At 38.4% G+C, this 21045-nt stretch overlaps 1 protein-coding gene across 6 annotated transcripts in view; it reads right to left on the minus strand.

Annotated features, from left to right (window-relative positions):
• LOC119653099 (RB1-inducible coiled-coil protein 1) overlaps window positions 1-21045 on the minus strand; it is a 62170-nt gene that overhangs the window by 21766 nt on the left and 19359 nt on the right. For 5 of the 6 annotated variants that reach the window (XM_038057609.1, XM_038057612.1, XM_038057607.1 and 2 more), the window contains exons 2-3: window positions 19569-20120; window positions 2918-3129 (exon numbers count right to left, since the gene is read on the minus strand). In XM_038057609.1, coding sequence (XP_037913537.1) covers window positions 2918-3129; window positions 19569-19636 — 280 coding nt within the window. In that variant the 5' untranslated portion in view covers window positions 19637-20120. Of the gene's footprint in view, window positions 1-2917; window positions 3130-19568; window positions 20121-20217; window positions 20241-21045 lie in introns of those variants that run through there. The other variant, XM_038057610.1, reaches the window with a different exon arrangement.

A 21045-nucleotide genomic window follows, 5' to 3' on the forward strand; every position in this document is an offset into this window, starting at 1 on the left:
CTGGCTGGATCTTGCAAACAACAAAATCGGCTAAGAAAAGAAACACGATATTGTCACCCGAAATTATTAGAAATACTCCCGCGGAAAGCGGTGCACAAACATACGTGGGCCTCTCCACACGGGACCACTTTCAACCAAATTGACCACGTGCTGATTGAACGCTGCCCCTCGCAGCCTTGATGAATGTCAGAACATATAGGGGGGCCAATATAGACTCGGACCATTACCTCGTTGGCACCTACAATCTCTTCTGATAATCAGGTGAGAGTGAATACTGAAGCCATTCACAACACAGCCCTCCGCAATGCCTATAAGGGCGAAATGGATGCCGCAATAACCGCAGTCAACAGAGATCTTGGAGATGAAGCATCAACAAATGATCTTTACAACCACCTGAAGAACGTTATCATTGATACGGCCACAAAGATACTTGGCCCCAGCCGCAAAAAAAGTCGGAACGGAAAAAGGAAGCCTGGGAGAAATCTGATTTCCGACAGAATGGGCATATTGGAGCGATGGGTTGAGTATTTTAATGAACTATTCAATAACCAAAATATCGGCGAGTTGGAGGTACCGCTAACTGAAGACGACAGACAAATACTGCCACCAATAAGCATAGAAGAAACAGTCCGTGCAATTCATCGGCTTAGAAACCATAAGTCGCCAGGAGCCGATGTAGCCCGTTATGTATATGCATTTAGCATGTCTGACTACCCACTTTAGTGTGGTATTGATATTCAGTTGCAGCACATTTACACGGTAAAGTCAATTTTGACCTACTGTAACTTTGTTACTAATAGTATGATTTTAATCAAATTTGGGGATAATATGCTTCATATTATATTTTATACAACTACTAACTTTTATAACTCTGGGATAAACTTAAGGGGGGTTTTACTCAATTTCCCCAAAAATATGGTAATATACTATTATTAAATTAATTTGAACAGATATCGATAGGAGAGTATTTTGAGGCCTGGGCACCATATAGAAGCAGCTTCATGATTTTTTTCATATTTTTCGGTTGGGTAGTTTCTGAGAATGGCTCCGTTAAAGAAATCATCATTTTCCACCCCTCCCGCTCCCCACCTTTCTAATTAATCTGAAAACTAAGACTGGCTTCGAAAAGTACTAATCGAGACCTTTCATTTGATACCCCACATGACTATATTTGGTGAAAAACAATTTTACACCCCCAATTTTCTCTCTGCGACAAGCGATGGAAAAACTGTTGGAATATGGACATCGGTTGCACCATCTTTTCATCGACTTTAAAGCCACCTGAGCCAGCATGGCCAGGGTAAAACTGTACACGGCCATGAGAGAATTCGGTATCCCAAAAAATTGATAAGACTGACTAGGCTAACCCTGACCAATGTGCGTGGCCAGATAAAAGCAGCAGAATCACTCTCGAAACCATTTAACATCAACAACGGCCTAAGACAAAGGGATGCTCTATCATGCGTCCTCTTCAACTTGGCTCTCGGGAAAGTGATTTGCGATGCCGATGTAAATGCGAGAGGCACCATCCTCTTCAAATCCACCCAACTACTGGCCTACGCTGACGATATCGACATCATGGGAAGAACAACTCGAGATGTACAATCTACAATGTACAATCTAGCAGGCGGCGCGAGATCTTGGGCTGCACATTAATGAAGCCAGACTACAACTTTGAGACCGTTGAAAATTTCTCGTCTCTAGGGTTGAAAATCACAATCGATAACAGCTCCGGGTACGGTTGTTGGCAGCCAACAAAGCTTGTTTCAACTTACGAAAACTATTTCGCTCGAAACGCTATGATGACTATTATTTTGCCAGTCCTTATGTATTCCTCGGAGACCTGGGTTCTTAACAAAAAAACTGTGAACACCTGGCCGCGTTCAAGAGAAGAATCCTTCGAAGAATTTTTGGCCCCCTACGTGAAGATGGACAATTCCGTAGCCTACATAACGAAGAACTCTATGAGCGATACTGATCCAGCCCGGAAAATCTACAAGGGCAATATCTATGGTATGATAGAAAAAGAAGACGAGACAGACCCTGCCTGAGATGGAGCGATGGCGTAGGTCAGGACACCAGATAGTTTTTAGGGATATTGATTTGGATGTCAGGACTTCCTTATTACAACAGGCCTAGATTGGACACCGGTTGTTGCACCGTTGATGATGATCATGACTTAACCACAGTCCGCAAACTAGGATTATTCAAAAATATTAAAAACTAAATTTTGGTGCCTTATGTTAAACTTTTTCTGTAAATTTTGGTGTTTTTAGGGCTCTTTAATAAATAAAAAAAAACTACCGAATGAATCTCCATTATCCTAGTCTGTGGACCGTGGAAATATGTTCTGAATGAGTCCTGAAGATTTCAAAGAATTTCTTTAGACAAATTTGGGCTATGGTGGCAGCAGATTTTCAACTTGCGGTTTCGAGAAAAACGCATTTAAAAAGTAGAAGAAAAGAATGTGATTTTTATCCATAAAATCTTAACTGACCATTAATCTGTTATACCTAGTCCATAAACCTTAGGTTTCTTGAAGAATCACATCTAAAGCCTTGGCATCAATTGTTATGATTTTAGCGAATACTAGCTTTATTATGACAATCGACACTGTGATTTCCGAACAACTCCGAATATCAACAAATCACTTTGCCCATGAATCCTACACTATATCTAGATACAATTGATGCCAAAAAAAATTCAATTCCTTGGATCTGACACACGGGAGGACCCCCTTAATCACCAAAGGGTAGTTAGTTTCGATATAAATATTACATGCTCTGTGTTTACTATATTGCGGATGATAATTTAATTCATACTTTTGAAACAGACCACCAGCAAGTATAAAAAAATCATGTCTCTATAATCCGCGTCTATTTCTTTTAATAGTAGTGTGTAGAATTTCAAAACTTACTAGGTTCTATACTTGGCCATGGAATTTTATTGTTTTTACTATCTACTGGATCCTCCGTTGTAAACATGTAGATTGGATTGGTATCTGTTCCGGCAGAATAGCTGCAAACCATCGATCCAGGTTGAAGCATTTCACCACCGCTCACCAGAAGTACCTGGTGCGCAGCAGAAAAGCCATGTAGAAGCTCTATCGTATGTTTTAAATTTTCCACCCTGCAAAGATTCGAAACAATATATAAATAATTGAAAATAATATATTATATAGTTTAAACTTCTAAGAATATTATATATTTTGAATATGGAGAGACTAATAAAATTTTGTCGGCAACTAACAAGATCACGTTTTATAAATTTTCGACATTATTTCAAAAAATGAAATCTGCCAGATTTATCAAAAGTTCACGATTTGATTGTGTATTTGCGGGAACAATCAAAGATGATAATGTCAACATCATATTGAGTGCGTTGGCTACCAAAGTTGAAGATCACTTTCAATGTCTGGCCTCCTGGAACCAGAATACCTCTTAAAGCCTGTTAATTCGTCTGGCGTATTTAGTGAAGAATAGATTGGTTGTTCATTATCTTTGAAATGGGAAAAAGTTGGCATGATATTCTCAAGGGTGTCTAGACCCAAAAGTAAGAGGGGTAGACAAGACCTAGTGTATCCTTATGGAAAAAACTGCTCCAGCTTTTTACATTTTTCTAGCCATAATGAACTTACTAAAATTTAAACTGAATTATTTATTGAAAATTTAGAAAAAGATTTCCCTAGCCTTGAAAAAATTGCTATTCATTCACTTCATGTATTGGGTTTGGGAAAAGAAATGTCGTATTTGTGGTCGAAATTTAACGCTTTATATAACATAAAATTATCCGATTTAAGTCAAATATGCGCCGTTTTGTTCGCAAACTTGTTGCCATTTAGAAGGCAACTTCATTATCCTCCCTCCTTATTTGCAAAAAACTCAAACAGCCAGTTTTCGTAAGGCTCTTTTGAGGCCAACTTAGTAGCACCAAAAGCACTTGGTGCCAGGTCCGGACTATACGGTAGGTGCGATGACATCCCATCCGAGCTCCCGTAGCTTCTAGCGGGTCATCAAAAATGTGTGAGGCCGAGCGTTGTCCTGGTGGAACACAACACCATTCTTATTGACCAATTCTGGCTGCTTCTGGTCAATCGCCTGTTTCAAACGGTCGAGTTGCTCACATTAGAGGACCGAATTGAGGGTCTGGCCATATAGTTGAGCAGCCCTCAATCCGGGCTTGGCGATGGTTTAGACCGGCTCGCTGCGCTTCGACCATGATTTTTTTCGCTATACGAATGGTTATAGTATCGGACCCATAAACTTCACAAATATTTTCGGCCGCCTTCGTTGTATTTTTGCCTCTCAGGTAGTAAAAACGTAAAATATGACGAATTTCTTGCTTGATGGATTCCATCTTTGAAGCGCTATAACTTGAGACTGAAACGTACGATCACAACACTGTCAAAGAGACACTTGTAGCGCAGATTGTCGTCTTTAAATCGCCGTATAGTATGATCCGATGCGATAAGTACAACAAAAGATATGTTGAAATGTCACCATCTATTGGCAAAATACGACATTTCTTTTTCCCCAAACCAATATTATTGCCCACGTACACAAAAATTTGATGAATTAATTTCTAAGATTATGCGCGGCATATTTTGCTTTCTGTTGTGTTATGAACATCTTTAAAAATCCGAAAACAGAAACGTGTACGTTCTAATATTTGTGCCTCCTAACTTTGACTTCAAAAATTGTTTAAAAATATTTTTGCCCTAAGATAAGGATTACTTAGATATTCCTTGATCCAGGAGGCCCTGTGTAGTAAGTTTAGTCAAAAAAAAAACTTTAATTTTTTCATTTTTAAATCTTGGCTCTCCCTAGCGCATTCATTGCCCATACCTTATTGTCAGACAATACAGGGGTGCCTAACATATTTCTCAGCCTTTTGAGGTCGTGGCACCACGTGTGCGTCATTTGTCGTTTTTAAAGCAGAATTGAGTGAAAATCTGTCTGGCCCGCACATGTACGTCACGTATGATTTGCGAACAAGTAAAATAAAAATTCGGTTCTTATATAAATGTAGCTGAATATCTGATTTTAATAAATAAGGGCCGCCAAAAAGTATTTTGTCTACCAAGGAAAAACAAGAAATGAAAAAATATAATTATATACGATATTTTTGTTTAAAACTTGGTAATACAGTTAGAAGTAGGCTCGAGATAGGGCTGCGTGTAAAATGCTGAATTTCTAGGAAATATTTCTTCCTTATATTCATTGCATCCTTCGACCCCATTCTTCTAACTTGGTCAGCGGAAATGTAGTTGTATAATGTTTGCGATGTCGATATTTAGATTTCGATCCCAAGGTTGTACGCTGACATTTTTAGCACAAAGAGTGTGCGTAGGCATTGAACATTTATAGCCAGCATTTTAGAAATTTGGAAGTTAAATTTTTCATATCAGCGAAGTGTCTTGTGTACAGGCAAAACAGAATATGGTAATACATATAGGGCATCAAATGAAAGGGCTTGATGAGTACTTTCGAAATTTATTTTATTTTCAATATTAGCTGTGAAGGATTTAAATGTGTGCCCCACAAAGTGAGTCATGTTGGCTGATAGCTGGTCGAAGCATTTCTATTGCTTTTGCATCCTGAAGATGCTCAATACACCGAAAGTTGTCATATGTAGAATATACAGCTTTTGCCATTTGCCTAACTGTTGCTTGGGCACACAACGAATGTTGACAATGGTTGAGGCGTTGCAATTTTTCAGAGATGATGAAAATGTCGAAATATTCTCTACTGTCCTGGTAATAGGTTGGAGCCTTATAACTCCTAGCTCCCAAAATGTTCAATGATGTTGCAAATAATCATTAGTGCTTAGGCTTATTTAACATTCCGCGTGGAAAATCTTCCGTTCCACTGCGAATTCATTAAATAGAATGTCGACCTGAGTGTTGCTAGTGTCAAAAATAGTAGTTTTCTTAAAGTTTTGGCAGTGAAAATCTATCATTGACACAGTTCAACCAAGACAAATTCAAAACAAATACAAATAAATAAAAAAAATCTTGACTTATTTGATTTAAAAAAAAAAAAAATTATTACAAATCTGTCTCGATTATGTAGACACATCTGTACGAAGTACACGATAATAGATATCTAATTCTGTCTGATTAGAATAATAGTAATAATCGTTGGCGCAACAATCCATATTGGATCAGGGACTTGAAGTGCGAACTCTTGGCCGCGTTCGAGAGAAAAATCCTACGAAGAATTTTTGGCCCCCTACATGAGGATGGACGATTCCGTAGCCTACATAGCGACGAGCAATACCATGACGGTCTAGTTGTGGATAAAATCCGGCTCAATAGGTTACGGTGGGCGGGTCGCTTAATCCGTATGGATGAGGATGATCCCACCCGGAAAGTCTATAATATCTATGGTCGAAAAAGAAGACGAGGCAGACCCTGCCTAAGATGGAGCGATGGCGTAGGCCAGGAATCCAGACAGCTTTCAGGGATATCGAATTGGTGGACCTCGGCACAAAACCGGGATGTCCGGAGTTTCTTATTAAGGCAGGCCTAGACCGGATACCGGTTGTTGCACCGTTGATGATGATGATGACTTGAAGTGTGTTGGAGCACTTCATTCAAGGCCGTAACGGTACACTACAGTAGTGCACTGTAAGAGGCAATGTGGTCGGCATTGCGCTCCCCCGAGATGATTATCCTGATTTGACTCAGGTACTCATTCACAGCTGAGTCGACTGGTATCCGACGTCAAAGATTTGAACCGCGACCTTCATACGAAAGCTTTGTGCTCTAACCACTCAGCTTTCCGGACATTTAGAATAAACATAGTAATTATGATCAGAGTGAAATTATGCGGTGTTTCCAACGATTAATTAATTGAAATAATAAAAACTTGTTTCTTTTTCGTTGGTGTGGGTATTTATTCTTGCAAATACCGATATTTCGGGAACCACTTGTTCCCTTCATCAGTGCAAACAAGTTGAATAAATACCCACACCAACGAAAAATAAACAACAAGTTTTTATTATTTCAATAGTAATTATGTGTTCAGTGTATATAGCAGTTGGGCTGAAAAGTTCGTGTGGTAACACAAAAAACATGTTTTTTTATAAAATGATTTTATTATACAATATAGTTGCCTTCGAGGGAAATACAGCGGACGATGACCGCTATGGTCATATAATTTTTCGATACCATTTCTCAAAACAGACCTCAGTTTTGGCGATTACCTCTTCATCGGCGCAAATTTCTCTCCACCGAACATTCTCTTGAAGTCTGTGAACAGGAAAAAGTGGCTGGGCATCAAGATCTGGAGAATACGGTGGATGCGGAAGCAATTCAAAGTCCAATTCATGCAATTTTGCCATTGTTTTCATTGATTTGTAAAACGGTGCATTGTCTTGATGCAACATCACTTTCTTTTCCTTCAAATTGGGCCGTTTTTTGCGATTTTATCGTTCAAACGCTCTAATAACGCTATGTAGTAGCCGCTATTGATAGTTTTTCGCTTCGCAAGAGAGTCGGTGAATATTACACCAAGCGCATCCCAAAAAAATGATGCCATAACCTTGGAAGCTGACTGTTGTGCCTTTACACGCTTTAGAGCCGGTACCCCGCGTGCAGTCCACTCAAATGACGATCGCTATCTCGATAAATTTAACTGTGCGGTCATCCAAAATTATTTTGTGGGGGCGTTCACTGTGTGCGTCGTCCTCATTCCGCTTCGTTTAAAGTTAGCAAACCACTTCTCGACGGTGGATTTGCCCCAACTGTTCAATTTTCAACTACATATGTGGAAGTGGTCAAACGTGCAGCGAAAGCTCCTCACATATCAAAACACACATCCTTTAACAACTTGAGCGTTCAGCTTCAGTTTCCAGATTTGTTTCAAAGTTTTCATTTCATTTTTCTTTTCTTTGCACTATTGAGTAGTAGACAACCTGTTTCATATGTTGATCCTCTTAGCCTTGGAATTGGTGAACCACTGTAAATAATTCGTTGGTCCAGTACCGTTTGGAGAGTTCAGTTACACTGATATTCGCGAACCTGTATCTAATATATTGACACTTCAGTGCAAATTCCAAAACTTTGAATGTCAGTAGCACGCGAAAGTGATTATTCTGACATCTTTTTTCTCTTAAGCATTTGTCCCCTTCACAAGCGGGGTCAGCTGCGCCGTTTGATTTTATCGAAGACCTGATCCGGATGTAGTCGCGAGCCCCATCCAACGTATCCAGCCACCGTTATTTCGGGGCTTACCATCGACTTCGATGTTGAGACCAATCTCGGTAAATGTTTTCTTGTTAGTCCGAATTACATGATACCATCAAATACGCTTCTCTCGCCAATTTCCTATAATCGGTGCAACCCCATATCGATTGCGGATATCCCATTTCAAATGTGATCAAGGCGTTCACGCCACTAGTCTAACGCAACATCTTCGTCTCCATTACCGCAAGACACCGTTCCTTGTCTTTTATAGTTGACCGACACTCAGAACCATAGAGAGGGGCAGAACGGACGACATTGCGGTAAATTTGACACCTTTTATATTCTGGCATAATATTTGCATATACATTACGTGTAGATACTAATGGGACAAATGTCCACTCACATGTTTTCATATAACAAATACAAAAAAACCTATCATACCCGAGGCTGCTTTTGGTTTCTCGACTAAATTCCTCAAAAAAATAACGAATTCGTCCGTGGTGGTCAGTCAGTCAGTCAGTCTTGTTGGGTGATCACTCCCGTAAATTCTAGCCAGGAGCATCGTAAGGTATGAAACGTTTTCAATTATCCCATTTTTGCACCATTACATCCAGGGTTGCAAAGAAAGACAAAAATGTATAAATTAAAAGTAAAATAAAACAGAGTGAAAATTGCGATCTGTTACCATTGCTTATCAAAAGCGCCACCATATAAGTGAATTTAACTGCCTACTTACAACTTCATCTACAGTACGTCAGTACGTCGTCGAGAAATTATGATAGTTCCCTGCCTTTTCACTAGTCGATTTTTCAACTAGTGTCCTAGGACGAGTTAAAACACATTACCAGAAACTGGAAAGATAGGGCGCAATCGTGGTTGGCTGCTATGCGATGTGGTACTAACATAGTAGATATATCTATCTATACCCGCAAACTTGATTAGCATATACAGTATGGTGCAAAAATGAGTCAATTTTATGTATATAGATCTCATTATTGCGCATCTTATCATCTTATTCTATAATGTGAGAATAATCCTTTCAATCTTTCTTTCTCTCCCTCTTTCTTTTAATAGAGAACACTAGTACTGCATTGATTCAATTCTGCACAAATTCAAAAACTATTCCTTTAATGTTTTTCCCCTATCGCTCTTCTAATGGTAAAATTTATTTTTATGGTCATTGTTTGAACACGTACTAAGCTATTCAACATTATTTTGTTACAATAAGAACACTTGTGATTGCAATAAAAATCAAAGTTATTTCTAGTGAAAAGGGATCTAAATCAAGCCGAGATATTGCAGAATTATTGGAAATTGGTCAACAATCTGTAATCAAAATTATAAATAGTTGAAATCCGAATGGACCTTCCTACGCCCAGGATTACCCCAGCTGAAGCACGAGCTTTCTCGCTAAAAAAGGATTAAAGCTACTGCTCTTGTAAACAACCTGAAGGAGAAGGAAAACTAAAAATTTGCCTAAAAATTCTCAAATAATAGAAGGATTTTTTTTTGGAAAAGTACGAATTAACGACTGCTTCAGATTGAAATTCAATAAGTTAAAATTTTTTATTTTTATTTCTACACAAATCACCATCATCGACGGCGCAACAGCCGGTACCCGCTCTAGGCTTGCTTTAATAAGGAACTCCAGACATCTGTGCCGAGGTCTACTAATTCAATATCCCTAAAGCCATCTGGCGTCCTGGTCTAAGCCATCGCTAAATCTCAGGCAGGGGCTTTCTGGGCTGCATCATCCTCTTCCGTACAAATTAGGTGACTCGCCCACTGGAACCTTTAAGCCAGATTTTATCCACAACCACACCGTCATTGGATTGTTCATAGATTTCGTCGTTATGTAGGCTACGGAATCGTCCATCCTCATGTAGGGGGTCAACAATTCTCCTGGGCTAAGAAACGAGATCCTCCAAATCCATTCCATGTGCAACTTACGATCGTTGTTTTTACATTGTTTGAGGGTGTACTACCCCAATCGTAGTCGAGCTACTTATTAAAGTGAACGGGGTAATTCGTAATTAGTAGCATTTGCGTTTTTGTGAAAAACTCCTCGTTCTAGTGGTAAAAATAAGAAAGAATTGCCATGGGATCAAATTTCAACATAATAATGACCCTAAGGATATAGAAAAAATCGTCAAGAAATGAATCAAAAACCAAGAATTTGAAGTCATAAAGTGGCTAGCATATATAGATATAGATAGATTCGATTCTGTCGCTATGTAGCTCGAAGGCATATTTAAGCAGCGCGCACAAAATTTTATATTTAATGACTTGTTGACCCAAATGTCTTTGAACTCGTTCGAATATTTTCTGATGAAATCAAATTGTTTATTGGCGGTGGATACGATTTTGCTATACTCTATGTTGCATTTTGCTATCTAGAACTTTGTCAAAGTCGATGACTTATCGCATCGCATTTGTTAGCACTAAGGTGAAGATTTTGGATGCACCAGCGCTCAAGTAATTGCAATTTTGTTTTACACAAAACCTTGAAAAGCAGCACCTCAAAAATGAGAGAAGTTTTTCCACCTGGGTTAGGTCTAGCAAAGCTCCGGAAGCTCCGCTCCAGATATACAAATTTTGTGTTCATCTTATATGAGCTACCCTCTATACACGTTTTATCCATTCGAACATAGTTAAGGATGCAAAATATTCCTTCATATATTCCGAAAATCCAAGATGTAAATATGTACATATACAAATTAAACACATAAATATGGTGCTCGTCCTAAACAAGCATTGCCTACCGTGCCCTGATGTCATACATATACATATATGTATGCATCTAAATTGATCTAACGCATCTTCACGCATTTCCTGTTTGCTTCGTGCACGAAGGCATACATAGCAAATATATTAACTAGCGCTGGTTCTGCCCTATGCACATGTCCATCTTATTGACCAATGCTCACAAACTTCATTAGCACATATACACTCACATGTTGGCGTCCAGTAATTGATACAAACAACTAAAGCAAGTCGAGAAACCGGACCTGGATGCTTCAAGTATGAAAAGTTTTGTGTATTTGTGTCCCAATAGTAGCTAACACGTAATGTAAATGCATTATTAATGCGTTTATTAGGTGAGAATATTGACCTTCGCGTGATACTGACATTCAAAGCCTTGAATTTACACAGAAGCGACCATTTTGGCTTATAAGAACTTTGTTAGTAATAGTGCCATTTCCACCAAACTTGGTAGAATCATGTTCTAGGTTATAGCTCACATTGGTGCAACATTTATTGATTCTAGAATGACCTTAAATCGGAGTTTGCAGTCAATTACTAAAAATTATAGTAATGTGTATATTATTATTAACTTTCATAAGTCACATATCGGTATGGAGGGTATTTCGGAGCCTGTTTTTCAGATTTTTCGGCTGGGCAGTTTCCGAGAATCAGTCCGTGAACAAATGTCGAAACTAAAACCGGCTGCTTTGGAAAGTATTAACCGAAACGAGATTTGATACCCTACATGACTATATTTCGCGCTCCCATTAAATTCGAGGTAGAATGACATAACCGTATGCGTGACCTTCACAGTAAGCACCTTTCCCCAAATTTCGTGTCAACCACTATAACCGTCCCCGAGAAAAATGCGTTCTCAGAACCTATTCAACCGAACAATCTGAAAAAATCGCAGTAGGATGTTTAAACGAAATCTACGCCCCTTAAAATAGATTCCGTTCCCAAATCTATACAAACAAAGCTTATAATAATATATTACCAGATTAGAATGTTTCTTTAGGGTGAGCATAATATCTATGTCTATAATATGCACTTATATTTTGTAGTTTGAGAAAAATATGAAGGAGTAATTTGGATTTTTAGCCATAGACACTAATCGAGCCCTTTCATCTGATACTCCACATTCTGCAAAAAAACATTACACCCCCCTTTCTCATGCATGGGGAGCCCCCTTCAAACTTGGTACACTCACTAGAAGGGCTCTTTGGAAGCGGTTTTTGCGCTCTACAAGAAACTGAATGCGTGATGTCAAAAACTGTGACATAGAACGCAAACGCATAACCTACGCACTCAATATGGTGTGGTGTGATGCCTTTAAAAAAAATCGAACGATTTAATGGCCGGTTGACGAAGCTCCCTATTATATCAGTCATTAGTCAACAGGTGTCTGGATGGCGAGTGGTTAGAGGACAAGGCTGTCATACGGAAGGTCGCGGTTCAAATGTCACTGGTGGCAATAAAATTTGTATCGCGCTTTGACGTCGGGTACCAGTCGACTCAGCTGTAAATGAATAGTTGAGTCAAATTAGGGTAATGATCTCAGACGAGCACAATGCTGACCACATTGCCTTCTACTCTATACTGTAGTGTACCGTTACGATCTTGAATGAAGTGCTCTAACACAGTTCAAGGCCCTGATCCACTTGGATTGTTGCGCCAACAATTATTATTATTATTAGTTTACAGTTGTCATGAGGGAAAAGGATTTGGCGCACTTCTGTTGCGTTAATGACACTTACCAATTGACGAGCAGCATCAACGGAAGTACTTCTAAAAACACTGTTGACATTCGCCGCAGTTACACCTACCATCGCCTTTGAAGTCAAGGAAGCAATACAACGAATGAAATCGAGGAAACGACAGGACCTGACAATATCGCAGCTGAACTCTAGAAGGCGAAGAACTGCTCATGCAACACTCTCTCAGATTGAATCTGAATAAAACAGAATTTTTGACGACCGATTCCAATAAAACAGACATTATCACTGTTAATGGTAGTGACGTATTTACAACTGAGAAAGTTAATATTTCGCATCAATGCTTTACCTATGGTGAACTGTGTTATGAAACTGCTTCATACATCAACACAACTTGATAGAGTGGCGTTCCTTGTTATCCAAGCAAGCCAAAAATGCAGAATTTACCGCACTTTCGTCCGCCTTGTTACCCTTTAAATTACTGGATGCAAAACAACTATAAAAGAGAGTGAAGGACACCTCTCTGTAATGAAAACGAAAACGTAATGGACTAGTGACGTAACACGGCTCCATCCAGATCAGTCCTTTGACCGAGCAAATTGGCGAAACCTATTAAGATGAGCCAACCGCGCTGCTGGGCGGGATAAAGTCTGAAGAAGAAAAGAACACAGAAAATCCACAGTTATGAAAACCATGAAGGCTGGGAAGTCAAGCAATTAATCCATGGATGAGAAGCAGTGAAGGGCTATATGCACAGCAGTTTCACACTACAGGACAGGCGGTCAACCGAAGAAAACCAAAATATCATCATTATGGGAAAGAATACTTGAGACCTAATTAAGGGGGTCATCCCGGGTGTCGGATCAGCGGAATCGAATTTTTTTTTGGCATCAATTGTATCTAGCTATAGTGTAGATAGTGATTTTTTGATATTCGGAGTCATTCGGAAATTATCGTGATAAGTCACATGATAGATTTATGTCGATTGCCGTAATAAAACGCGTATTTATCGGTCCGAATGACGTTCGAATCACTTCGCTAAAAGGACAAGAATTGAAGCCAGGCCGCACATATGTTTCTCCAAAAAACCTAAGGTTTATGGACTAGGTATAGCAGATTAATGGTCAGTTAAGGTTTTATGGCTAAAAATCGCATTCTACTTTTTAAATGCGTTTTTCTCGAAACCGCATGTTGAAAATCGGCTGCCACCATAGCCCAAAATCTATCCAACCAAATTCTTTGAAATTTTCACGACTTATTCAGAACATATTTCTACGGTCCGCACACTAGGATGATTGCGATTCATTCAGTAGTTTTTTTTATTCATTGAAGAAGCCGTAAAAAACGCCACAATTAAAAAAAAAAGTTTAACACGGCACCAAAAATTCTATTATATTTTTAATATTTTTTAATAATCCTAGTTTGCGGACTGTAGTTAAGTCAGTACGTTAAAATGCCGTTTACTTTTTTTCTTTAAGATAATCACAGCACCCTCTAGCGTGGCAGCAGAAAAACACCTTTTTTTTGGAAATGAGTGTATAAATTGCTCTGTATTTTAATAATGTACTATGTGATCTGGCTGGAAAAATTACTATGCACGTTGAAGATATTAGTAAATCTATGGTGGAAAATTCGTATTTGCATCTTTCTCCAGTTCTTCACAAAAAATTTCTTAAAAAAGGCAAAAAAAACGGCTTTCACACGGGATGACCCCCTTAACTATTATAATGAGAAGGGGGAAAGGGCCTCTCATATTAACCTAAATTCTTCCGCGGCTCCAGATGAAGATATACTATCAGGGGAATAATAAGCACTGCAAAGGCACCTAATCAGGTGCACTTAGACAAATATCTCCTGAATCTAGCGGTAACAGACGGTAGTGCAGGGTCACAAAACGAGATACAAGTATTCATCCATGTAGTAGATTAGACTTAAATAAATGCAGTGGAATCCCGATAATTCGTACATCGATTATTCCTATTTCTGGCTAATCCGTACAAATTTACCGGTCCCTAGAGTTAATTTTCTTTAGTTTACACTCCCGATAATTAGTAGTCTCGATATTTCGTACAAAGTCGGCAATCCCTTGACCGTACGAATTATCGGGATTCTACTGTAGTATGCCCATCATTCAAAATGCACAATGTAGCAAAAATAATAGTAAAACTCTATGATAAATTTAATTCAAAGTGTTTAGAACATGTCCAGATAAACAAAGAGTCTCGATATGTGCGAATTCAATATAAGCAGGAAATACATCGATACGTCTTCCACAAATTTTAGGTGATTTAGCATTTTTATACTGCACCATGCATTAAGCATTGCTATTTTTATTACAAAAATTTAGCATTTAACATCCGTACCAACACTGCACATAGGGGTATTTCATCGATCTAGCCAGCCAAAACCCTATTTCTTAGAAACTGCTCTTAATTGAAATAACTGCCTCTGCGGATTATTTCCAAGTATGATTTTTTTTTATCGTTCAAATACTTAGGCTTTACAGTTAGTGGAAATTGATCATTGCTACACCTGCAAATCACAACTTTTAACGACCTCTGCGTAGAGGCATTTTTAATTTGGTTTTCTAAGGTGTTAAGTGAAGGTTTTGAGAAGAAAGTCATGGATTCCGAGAAAGCAGGTAAATGTGATGAATATTTATCTTTTTAAAATTTTCATTTGCCGGTAGTCTATTTTTTATTAAGGTTTTGTTTGTAAAACAAAACCTTATTAAAATCGGTTCTGTCTGTCAGTCCGTCTGTTTGTCACAGGCACTTTTCTCAGAAACGGCTATACCGATTGACACGAAATTGAATTGGTGAGAAGGTGGGACCTGTGGACCCCCAGACATGCAGTGAGTGATATCCTTCTACGTTGAAAATTAGGGGAGGTCCCCATACATTTAAAAGGGGGGTGTAAACATTTTTTTACCGAATATAGTCTGTGGGGTATCAAATGAAAGGTCTTAATTAGTACTTTTCGATGCCGGTCTTAGTTTTGAGATTTGTTAAAAAGGCGGGGAGTGGGAAGGGTGGAAAGTGATGATTTCTTTAACGGACCCAATCTCAAAAACTACCCAACCGAAAAATCTGAAAAAATCATGAAGCTACCTCTATATGGTGCCCAGGCCTCAAAATACTCTCCATACCGATATCTGTTCAAATTAAGTTAATAATAGTAAATTGCCATATTTTTGGGAAAATTGCGTAAAACCCCCCTTAAGTTTAGCTCAGAGTTATAAAAGTCGGTAGTAGTATAAAATATAATCATCATCATCGCGCAACAACCGGTATCCGGTCTAGGCCTGCCTTAGTAAGGAACTCCAGACATCCCGGTTTTGCGCCGAGGTCCACCAATTCGATATCCCTAAAAGCTGTCTGGCGTCCTGACCTACGCCATTGCTCCATCTTTTTCTTTTATAGATATCATAGATATTGCCCTTATAGACTTTCCGGGTGGGATCATCTCATCCATACGGATTAACTGACCCGCCCACCGTAACCTATTGAGTCGAATTTTATCCACAACCGGACAGTCATGGTATCGCTCATAGATTTCGTCATTGTGTAGGCTACGGAATCGTCCATTCTCATGTAAAATATAATATGAAACATATTATCTCGAAGTTTGATCAAAATCATACTATTAGTAACGAAGTTACAATAGCTCAAAGTTGTCTTTACCGTGTAAATTTACAACCCGAAGTACTAAATCTGACATGCTAAATGCATATACATAACGGGCTACGTACAAATTGGATAGTTTTACACTCAAATTTACTTACAGAAGAAGCAAACAAAACCTTTCATACCTGAACCGCCCAGCTTCCGGCTTCCCGACTTGTTCAATTTTTAAAGAGTAATGTTTTTAGACAAATTGTTTTCCTAAATATTTTTTCAACGGTGTTTTTATTATAGTGGCATCAATTCTACTTTTTTGAATAGCTTTTATAGATACCAAAAAGGTTGATCTCGCTTTTTGAAAATAGTGTGAGAAAATAACTGTTTAAATTCATATCTTGTACTTGGTGTCATAATATATGACATTTTTCTATCTATAGGCCCATCCAATCGTCGAATAATGACTCCGAAACAATTATCCAATTATATGAAGAAATCAGAAGTTTCAAATATTAATGAGAAATTGAATTATTTAGAGGAATATCTTCTAAACCTCGGACCGTTTTCAAACGAGAATACAATCAAAATAAAGAGAGATATATAAATTCACAAAATAAAGAAGAAATATTTTTAAAAAAGCACAAACTATGGTTAGACGGAACGTTTAGTGTATCAAAAACTACAACTCAGTCTGGACGACGGCCACAAATAATGTTTCCCGATTCAAGCGGCAGAAACAAAAGAAGAAATACGGGACCACTACGAAGAAAGAATGAACTGGAAGTGTTTCCATTTGCTGCTCAGTCTAAATTTCGTGAGCAAGGAAAAGGGATGCTTCATTAGTGCTCAAGGATGTCATTTCGTCACCAAATCGGGCGAGGAAGTACAAAAAGACCTCTAGTAATAGCCAATCAAAAGCAAATGCGCAGTTGACACCACAATAAGCTTTGTCTATGTTTATAAAAGCTGATCTATCACGAAGACAATACAAAATATTAGGTTGGGGAAAAAGTAATGTCGCATTTTGTTAATAGATGGCGACACTTAAACATATCTTGGGTTGTACAGCGTTGGTTCGATCGATTTCGTTCTGGTGTAGTGGATATCGAAGATACCCCCCGTACTGGTAGGCCAATCGTCGTGGAAACCGATAAAATCGTCCAAATCATCAAAGTAGACCGGCATGTGAGCATTCGCTCGATTGGCCAGGAACTGGGTAAGGACCATAAAACCGTTTGGAACCATTTCCAGAAAAGTGGATTCCAAAAAAAGCAGGATGTTTGGGTGAGTTGACGCAAAAAATCTTTTGGACCGAATCAACGCCTGCAATGCACTGCTGAAACGGAACGAATTCGACCCATTTTTGAAGCAGATGGTGACTGGTGATGAAAAGTGGATTACGTACGAAAATCTCAAGCAAAAAAGATCGTGGTCGAAGCGCGGCGAGCCGGCCCAAAACCATCGCCAAGCCCGGAAGGTTTTGCTGTGTCTCTGGTGGGATTGGAAGGGAGTCATCTACTATGAGCTGCTCAACTATGGCCAGACCCTCAATTCGGTGCTCTACTGTGAACAACTCGACCGTTTAAAGCAGGCGATTGACCAGAAGCAACCAGAATTGAAGTGGAAATCGGAGATAAATCTTATATAGTACCTTACTCTATGATGTTAACAATGGTTGATGGAAAAGTATGCAATGCTGCCACTAATACAACAAGAGAAAAATAAACTGTCAAAGAGAGGACGCTTGCTATACAAGGTGAATTCGAGAGGAAGATGAGCCTCATAGTGGATGTTCCGAAGGCCAATCTTGCCAATTATTGAAAGAGGCATCAGAAGCGAGAATCAAGTACACTCGCCTATATCGGCAAAAATTTGCGAGAAAATTTTCTCGAGAAGCCTTCAACATGGACATACTAAACAGGTAAAATGCAATCTATATAAATTATTTTGTGCCTGTCCACTTATTCACATTTAATTAAGATTACTAAATACTAAACACGAAATGGTTCCTTAATGTTCAAACAAGTGAAAATGGAATTTACCGCCATTAAATGTCTACCATCGTATCTTATTTACAGGTTGCTTTTGAAATCTGATCCAGTAATGACAGGTATGAGACCGCACAGAAGGAAAACATCGAAACCTTTTATAAGAGAAACTATTTCCTTGCTCCAATCTAGTGGCCATGACTTACCTGACATTCTATCTGGCGATGATTTTTAGGTTCTCAGAACTAAAAATGCGGCTGGTATTGAGCTCACATTAGATTGATCAAATACCCCTATATGCTGGCTAAACCTCTATTTTGCAAAACTTAACTTTATCCTTAAGGATGTTAAAGGAAGCAACAATTTAATCTTTATACGAAGAACCGTGGTTCAGGAAACTTCTTTCACTTCCCCTTGTTTGAATTAGAAGTGCTCATGCAAGGGTGAATAACCAAATATTACAGGAATCGCAATCTAATACAAGAAAGGAAAGTGCAGGAAATGCTTCTTTAATTACTTGTCCCACTTAGTTGATTGTTTATAATACTTTTCACGTCAAATTTCCTATTTTGTTACTCGTTATTAGAGGTCACAAACATTAATTCCATTTGCTCTAACTAGAATTGAATTCGCATTCATAACAGACAATGACGACGGTAAATTAATAGAAACTGTCAAGGCTAGCATTAAAATAAAACGTGAATACATTCATCCACTATCAACACCACTGCCATTTAATACATGAAACGCAGCGTTTAATTCGCACAGAATAAATCAGTGCCTAGAGACGAGTTCCACCATGTCGAAAAGAAACTATGCATCAAGTTTTCATTTTCTATTCCCTGTTTTTATTGCATGTCAGTTATATGAATGAAGCTGCACAGCACATAGAACTCGAATCATTTATTTCGTTTGAGACTGTAAAGTGGAAAGTGCACTCCAATCATTTTACTTGGTCAGAAATATGAGCAGGGTTGCTGTTGACGCCGCAACGTCTAGATTTAGGAAACTTGAAACAAGCTTCAGAAGGTAAAAGCAAACCTAACCAGTTTCTACAGGTTGACTGGCGAATTCAGAAAGTGGCAATTCATTCATTGCTGGTAGACTTCAGACCTTTGAGTCATGGCTCTTGATAAGGTATCAACTTCACCAACGCTCACAAATCAAGTGAAAAACGCCACTAAATAAAAATTCTCGGTTCATTATAGGCTTGTTGCTCCTGTTACAATCCTGCGAGAACAAACCAATAAGTCGAATCTTATATAATATTCTTGTAAAACAAATAAAAGCAAAATAATGTGCGTTAACTTACTTCGATAATGCCATGTTCATGTCGAATTTCATCATTCGACCGCAGTCAACGTGGAATACGTACAACATTCTGACGGCTGTTCAGACGGGTTTTACCCGTTCTCCTCTTTTCGAAAATTGTTGCAATCTAAACTGGATAACGCGTTGTTTAGGCTCACGACTATTTGTCAACATACCACAGAAGACTTTGTTTTTGATTGCACAGACTATCTCAGTATGTGCCTGCTAAATAACAAGTAACCGAAGCATATCTACACTATGGCGTGTGCTTTACTTTATATTATCAACTTGTATTTACACAACTACTTTTTTTCTTAACTTTTAACGCGCATGGTATGAACTTTAGAAATTACGAATACTGAATGCACACGTTTACTCTTATGTATTATGCGGCCACTTGTACTTTCAATCTTTTACATGATTACCATCGCTTTTTGAAGCTTATTCGATGAAAAATTCGCTTATTTCAAGAGACTTTTGTTGTAAGAATATCTACATTTCATTAACTTAACAATCAGCTTTCGGCACTGAACGTTCTACAGTTGTGACTTGTCTGAAAAAGAAGGAAGAAACAGTGAGTAAAGATGTAGTCATAGCGATTCACAGTAAAAGCATTTTAAAAACTTTTCATTCATATTTAGGGTAGTTACCAGCTAATCAATATGTAAGATCCACAGAAAGTGGAAGGTTCCTAGAATGGTTATATTCATTACAAACCCACAAACCACCAGTAAATTGCCGAGAACACATGCCATATCTGCTAGAGAAGCGGCCAAACGAACACTGACAACGACCATCAGCAGTCGCCAGCCTGATGTAACCAAGCATAAATTACAAGTTCTGGATAAAAAATTAAGGCAAAGATCTCAAGTGCTCCACAACGGAACATTACATATTTTAGTTAAATATTAAATTTGCGTTTTTTTTTTCTCAACAGGAAGGTGATTAGGTTGCTCCGGGCGCAAGTCATCAGCAAATCAAATTTTCATCTTCATTTTTTCACTAGGTTGAAGCGAGCTAATTTTTATCTCAATTATGAATTGATTCAGCACAGACTGCTCCATGCTTTAAAAAACAGCTCATCATGCGGAGTCAATGGTGGCTGAGATTATTCAAGGTCATCGTGGTTGGCTTCATTTAAATTACGTACGTTTACTTTACTGAGACTATCGGAAATCGTGTCACCATATCGAAACATGGTTTAGATTCATAAAATAAGAAGCAATATTTCCACTGTATTATCAGCGGCTCCAAACACACGCGTTCCTCAGGGCTATCAAACCAAATTCACATTTATTTTCCGTGATAATATCATGTTTGGCTAGTATTTGTTTAGCTGAAGTCTAATATAAGAAAATATTGCAATGGTGTGGCGATTGAAAGAAAACGTGAACCTTCTGAAAGCGCTTGAATATAAATATAGTTCACTTTTTAGTTTTGAAGGTCGAAGATTTTCTGTTTGTAAATAGAAGATTCCA

The sequence above is a fragment of the Hermetia illucens genome, chromosome 3 (assembly GCF_905115235.1).
Source record: "Hermetia illucens chromosome 3, iHerIll2.2.curated.20191125, whole genome shotgun sequence".
NCBI lineage: Eukaryota > Metazoa > Arthropoda > Insecta > Diptera > Stratiomyidae > Hermetia > Hermetia illucens.